The 5,914-nt window shown below is 37.2% G+C and overlaps 1 protein-coding gene across 7 annotated transcripts in view; it reads left to right on the top strand.

Moving 5' to 3' along the window:
- Nucleotides 1–5,914, top strand: part of ubr5 (ubiquitin protein ligase E3 component n-recognin 5) — a 51,772-nt gene that overhangs the window by 19,892 nt on the left and 25,966 nt on the right. For 6 of the 7 annotated variants that reach the window (XM_015060105.1, XM_015060101.1, XM_015060107.1 and 3 more), the window contains 8 exons: nt 959–1,076; nt 1,179–1,363; nt 1,468–1,577; nt 3,724–3,836; nt 4,658–4,804; nt 4,903–5,014; nt 5,100–5,254; nt 5,329–5,526. In XM_015060105.1, the coding sequence (XP_014915591.1) occupies nt 959–1,076; nt 1,179–1,363; nt 1,468–1,577; nt 3,724–3,836; nt 4,658–4,804; nt 4,903–5,014; nt 5,100–5,254; nt 5,329–5,526 (1,138 nt within the window). The remainder of the gene's footprint in view (nt 1–958; nt 1,077–1,178; nt 1,364–1,467; nt 1,578–3,723; nt 3,837–4,657; nt 4,805–4,902; nt 5,015–5,099; nt 5,255–5,328; nt 5,527–5,914) is intronic. The other variant, XM_015060106.1, reaches the window with a different exon arrangement.

Here is a 5,914-nt window from a genome sequence, read left to right as displayed (position 1 = left end):
AAATTTTTTTTTTTTTTTTTTTTTACTCATTTATTTTTTTTATTAATGGTACTTGGTTTTATTTCTAAGTTTAGATATAAAAAAATTATTTTTTTTATTTTTTTAAAAATCTAGTTTTTAAAATAAAAAATAGATTTGTTTCTAGAGATGACATTCTTTTTTTTCTTTTTGAATATTTTTTCATTTATTTTAGTTCTTAATTATATATATATATATATATATATATATATATATATATATATATATATATATATATATATATATATATATATATAATATTGTTTTTAAATTTGAATATATAATAAACTTAGGTCTGTAATACTTTTTTCCAGTTTATTTCTCCAATGTTTGCCTTGAAATGTCACAAAAATGACTCTAAACGTACTAGTAAAATGCTTTTAGATCATTTTCTTCTTGCCATTAGATTGGAATATGTGCTTTAAAAGAAAACAACTTTTGCATAATTGTCCATCCCACAAAAATAATGTCCTCTTTTTTGCTAAAATTTATGTATTTTAAATTCTAAAAATAAAAAAAGGTGAATCTTTTAAAAAATGACTACATTTTCTACAGCAGATATTTATCTAAAATTATAATTAGTCTTTTTTCAAAAAGTCGTGACTTTTCCAGCTCATTTAGGTTTATTTTGCTGGCCTGAGAGTAAAAATGGGCTTAAAGCTTGATATTACTGTCATAAAGTAACTATAAAAGAAGCTTGTGAAACTGGTACATGATTGTATTCTCAAAGCAAAAATGTTTTGGTTCAGAGACTTTTAAAAAGTTGCAGACCTTTGATCTGATGGAAAGGTTTTGATTGGCCACTCTGACCAGAAAAGTGCTGTTTAAATTGAATTTGTTTACTATTTCTCCAAAAAGCACACTCTGCTTGAACAGCATTCATTCTCTGAAACCTTTGTCACATTTTGTTAGAACCTAAATAATTTTTATTTTTCTGCAGGGGTGTTGTGCCTTTTAGTCAAAGGAAGAAAATGCTTGAGAAAGCGAGAGCCAAGAACAAAAAGCCAAAGTCCAGTGCTGGCATCTCCTCAATACCCAACATCACTGTAGGAACGCAGGTGGGTGGGGAAAGACCTTGTGATTATTTTTCAAATTTGCTCCATCTACATCTGATAACACCCTCAGATTGTGCTGACAATCCAATGGCTGTCTTCTCCTAGGTGTGTTTGAGGAATAATCCCCTCTACCATGCCGGTGCAGTGGCCTTTTCTGTCAGTGCCGGAATCCCCAAAGTGGGCGTCCTGTTGGAGTCCGTCTGGAACATGAACGACAGCTGCAGGTTCCAGCTGCGCTCACCGGAGAGCCTCAAAAACATGGAGAAGACCACAAAGACCCAGGAAATCAAGTCAGTTCCTTCCTTAAAAATATCACTCAGTTAACTCATAAAGTTTTATTGTCGTAACGCTAAAGCCAGAGCTAAAACATGTCCGTGTTTTCTTTCCACCGCAGGATGGAAAGTAAGCCTGAGCTGGTGAAGACTGAGATGGGTCCTCCTCCATCCCCTGCATCCACCTGTAGTGATACCTCTTCCATTGCTAGCAGTGCCTCACTGCCCTACAGTATGTCTCCTCTCATGCTATCTCAACCCATAAACTATTCGCTCTTTGAACAACTCACGAGTCTCGGCTGTGCTATCTCCCGGGCACGCCACCAGTTTCTTCCTCGCAGCGCGCTCTCATTAGTCCTTTGACTTTGAAGCAGATGGTACACAGGCTTTTATCAGCAACTTTCTCTGCTGCCTGTGTTCCTGTGAAGCAAATGTGGCCAGCTCACAGTATATTTGCCTGCCTGCCTGCCTTTTTTTTTTTTTTTTTTTTTTTTTTTTTTTACAGCATCTTATCATAAGGACCATATGGCAAGCTCTCGAGTGTGATAATTAATTTTTCATAGTTGGCCATCTGTTTTTTTCTATATATATATATATATACTTATTTAAATGTCATTTTATTTTTTAATGGGTGTAATTAGGGATTTTAATTTAAAACATTTTGCAATTTCATCCATTTGTTTCCTGCATATAACTTATCCTGTAGAAGCTGTGAGGAGCAGCTTCATAAAATTTACAAAATAGAAATACTTTTTGAAAGGAGCATTTGCTTTATACCTCTGCTAGACTATTTTGATATAAACTTGAGCAAAAAATCTAGAATTAATGGTCCCAAGATTTTGTGATTTTTTATTTTTTTATTTTTTTAGGGTATTTGTGTTTTTGCATTTTTTGCATGATTTTGTACTTTAGAAATGTTTGCAAGGAATTGTACTTTATTTTTCCTCATTTAACCCCTTTTAAAATGTACATATAGAGGGAAAAACAGGCAGACAAATTGGAGACACAAACATTTTTATTCCTTAAAGAACTTAAATAACTCAATTTCTGTTGCACTCCCTATCGAACACAGACTAAAACACAGACTATAACTTGACAATAGTAAGGCTGCAGAAGAAAGAAGGAATACTGCCACCTGCAGGTTGGAATAAAAAGTCAATTAAAGGACATGTTTTTGACAATTTTTGTTGAAAATTTGCAATACAATCACAATTATCCATTAGCATGCAAAAATGCAAGCATCTATTGATGGTGTATAAATTCTGCTTTTGCACTATTGCGAAAAACTAATACCCTAAAAATATTAGGTTAATATTTATCAAATTTAAAAGATTATTGAACAATAAGATTGAGTGGAAGATGGTGGAGGTGTCCCAGTCTTGAGACGGGGACAGGTGGTTATTGTGAAGGCCTCTCCTTGCTTTATGTTTGGACTTGTCTGATTGGTTGAAGAGCTCTAAAAGCGGTGGGAAAAGTGTTTCAACTTCCTGCCTAGCCTACTTTCTAACAGCGTAGGCTTTATCTGTTAACTTATCAAACCTTAAATTGTTAGGGAGAACTAGGCATTCACTGCTCCCTCCGTGTCTCAGAGCCAAGGCACAATACCTCACTGTCACTGCAGTGATACTTACTGAAGAGAATTAGGGCAAATGGGGGGAAAAATAATTCTGACTTAAATCTTTTGAGATCAAAAGTCAGAATTCTGAGGGAAAGAAAGTTAGAATTTTTTTTCCGCTGGTCCTAGTCCTCTTGTAGATACTTGTGCTGGTTCATGACGGCGTTAAATGTTTTACAAGTTATAAATCAGGAAGTTGAAAGTTGATTATAGGTTTTATCGTTCATAACACAGAACAATCTCTTTGGAGCTCACTGAAATATCTCAGCAGGTACTCGACAAATCTTAAAATGGAATAATCTTAATCTTAAAGATGATTGTTTTGATTTGCCGATTGACTCATGCTTTCTTGTCATACGAGCTTGCACTTTTACCCCAGGATCAATGAATTGAGCTGCATCATGATGAAAGGTTTAAAATGCTTCTGTTAAATATATATATTTTTCCATCTGTGCATTGAAAATCCTAGTATTAAGCCTAGTATTTAGATGCATATCGTATCGACCACAGGAATGCCATCATAGAAACAATAATTTGGAAGCTTTTGCAGTGATACGTCTTTGAAACTTAAATATCTACATACTGGTAACTGCACAGTGAGGGAGTCGCAGGGACTTGAGAATTCCCCTCACAGCCAAAGACAGCAGGAGGGAATATGTAGGGGATGGAGGAGTGCCAGATATTTAATATGCACAATGGAGTATTCATTTCAGATGTGCTTTGGGGGAAATCGGTAAAAGTTTACCCTGTGTGTCGTTTTCAGAGCGCAGACGTTCGACCCCAGCTCCAAAGGAGGAAGAGAAGGTGAACGAGGAGCAGTGGCCTCTCAGGGAGGTGGTGTTTGTGGAAGACGTTAAAAACGTTCCTGTTGGGAAGGTGGGTGTGTCTGACAGCTGGACGTTTAGTGAGCTGGGATTTCATGGAGCTCTGTTGGAAACTGCTCCAGAATGATGGGCGTTTGTTTGCTGTTTGTGTACATTTAAAAGCACGTTAGTCCAGTAATAGATTCAGTTTGGATTTATTTCTGAACAAGACGTGCGACAGTGTAGACTAGGTGGACCAAAACAAAACGAAACAAAACAAAAAAAACTTAAAGTACCTTTTATTATTATTCTTTCTTTTTTAAAAAAAAATTTTTTAAATGGTTAAGTGGTAAAGGTCACAATACGCCTCCAGTGGTTGATATTCAGACCTTAGCGGGTGTAGATGAGATCGATTTCATATCCAAGTATCGGCCGATCGCCCAAAACTAAGAAGATCGGAGCCGATTGATCGGCTGATCGATTGGTGCAACCTTACTGCATTAATGACATAAGCCTCCATGTAAACTTTTTATTGATCTTTTCAGGTTTATAGAAAATTAAATCCATTTCTGTTTGTTTTATTTCGCATTAGATAACCTGTAATGACTATAGAACTAACTGATTGATGGCGGGTTGTTTAATGAACCAGATTCTGACCCTTTTGAAGACCAAACTTGGTTGCAAAGGATTAAAATATTCACTTAAAATTTCTACTTGCGTATTTTATTGTGTTGTTTTAATGATGACTTTTTTTTTTCATTCTAAGCAAAGAAACTCATGCATAAAATAGAAAATAAATGTTACCCATTGTAAACTTGCGTCAAAATCATAATAAATCAAGCTTCTCCTAATCATCTCTGATTCAAAGCGTGCCGTCTTCTCATCACAACCCAGGTGCTGAAGGTGGATGGTGCGTACGTTGCTGTGAAGTTCCCCGGAACATCAAGTAGCATGACAAACCAAAGCAGCGCTCCTCCTCCAGACTCGGATCCATCCTCACTGTTACAGGACTGCAGGCTCCTCAGGATAGACGAACTACAGGTACACGCTTCGCTTCTACTGTTTTAACGCTTTCTTCTTGTTTTATTTTAATCTCCAGCTTTCCAACATCAGGTATATACTGACGCTTTAACTTTCAGGTGGTCAAAACCGGAGGAACCCCAAAGGTTCCTGATTGCTTTCAGCGAACGCCCAAAAAGCTCTGCATCCCAGAGAAGGCTGTAATCCTGGCTGTTAATGTTGACTCCAAAGGTTGGTTAAGTCTGCTTATGTTACGGAATTGGATGAACTATAATACAAATTTGGGTCAGTTTTGACTTGTTTTGTTGTCTTGCAGGAGTCCATGCAGTTCTGAAGACCGGTAACTGGGTAAGGTACTGCATCTTTGACCTGGCCACAGGCAAAGCTGAGCAGGAGAATAACTTTCCTACAAGCAACCTGGCCTTCCTGGGGCAGAGCGAGTGCAACGTGGCCATCTTTACTGCAGGACAGGTAAGGTGGTTCTCCTGAACAGCTGCAGCTTTTCCTTCAGTCAGTTGTATTCTAATCTATATTGTCCTCCCCAGGAGTCTCCCATCATCCTCCGGGACGGGAATGGCACCATCTATCCCATGGCTAAAGACTGCATGGGGGGAATTCGGGACCCTGACTGGTTGGACCTACCTCCTATAAACAGCCTGGGTATGGGGGTGCACTCTCTGGTCAACCTGCCATCCAACTCCACCATTAAAAAGAAAGCTGCTATAATTATTATGGCTGTCGAGGTAAAGATCTGCCTTAAATTATCTTTTTTTTTTTCTTGGAAAAACCAGTTGGATAGCAAAAGATGTTTAGTAGAATATTTTTCAGAATTTGAATCAGGTGAAGCATATACAGTATATTTAGTAATTAAAATACAAAAAACTTCGTAAATATGTTCAACTCAGAACTTCTCAGGTTGCAGTTTTTGCTTCACAATGTTCAAATTTTGTTTAAAAAAAACATGTGTGTGTGTGTGTGTGTGTGTGTGTGTGTGTGTGTGTATATATATATCAGGGTGTATCCCCCAGACAACTTTCTAAGCCCGGTGGTCCGGGCGTCGAGGCGGTCCACCGTGTTTTTGTTTTAAAAGATGTTAAGTTGACAGGAAATGTAAAAGTATTACTGTGTAAT

Source organism: Poecilia latipinna, unplaced genomic scaffold (assembly GCF_001443285.1).
Source record: "Poecilia latipinna isolate Pla-1442-1.1 unplaced genomic scaffold, P_latipinna-1.0 Scaffold1687, whole genome shotgun sequence".
Taxonomy (NCBI): domain Eukaryota; kingdom Metazoa; phylum Chordata; class Actinopteri; order Cyprinodontiformes; family Poeciliidae; genus Poecilia; species Poecilia latipinna.
This window is presented reverse-complemented; position numbering and strand designations above follow the sequence as displayed.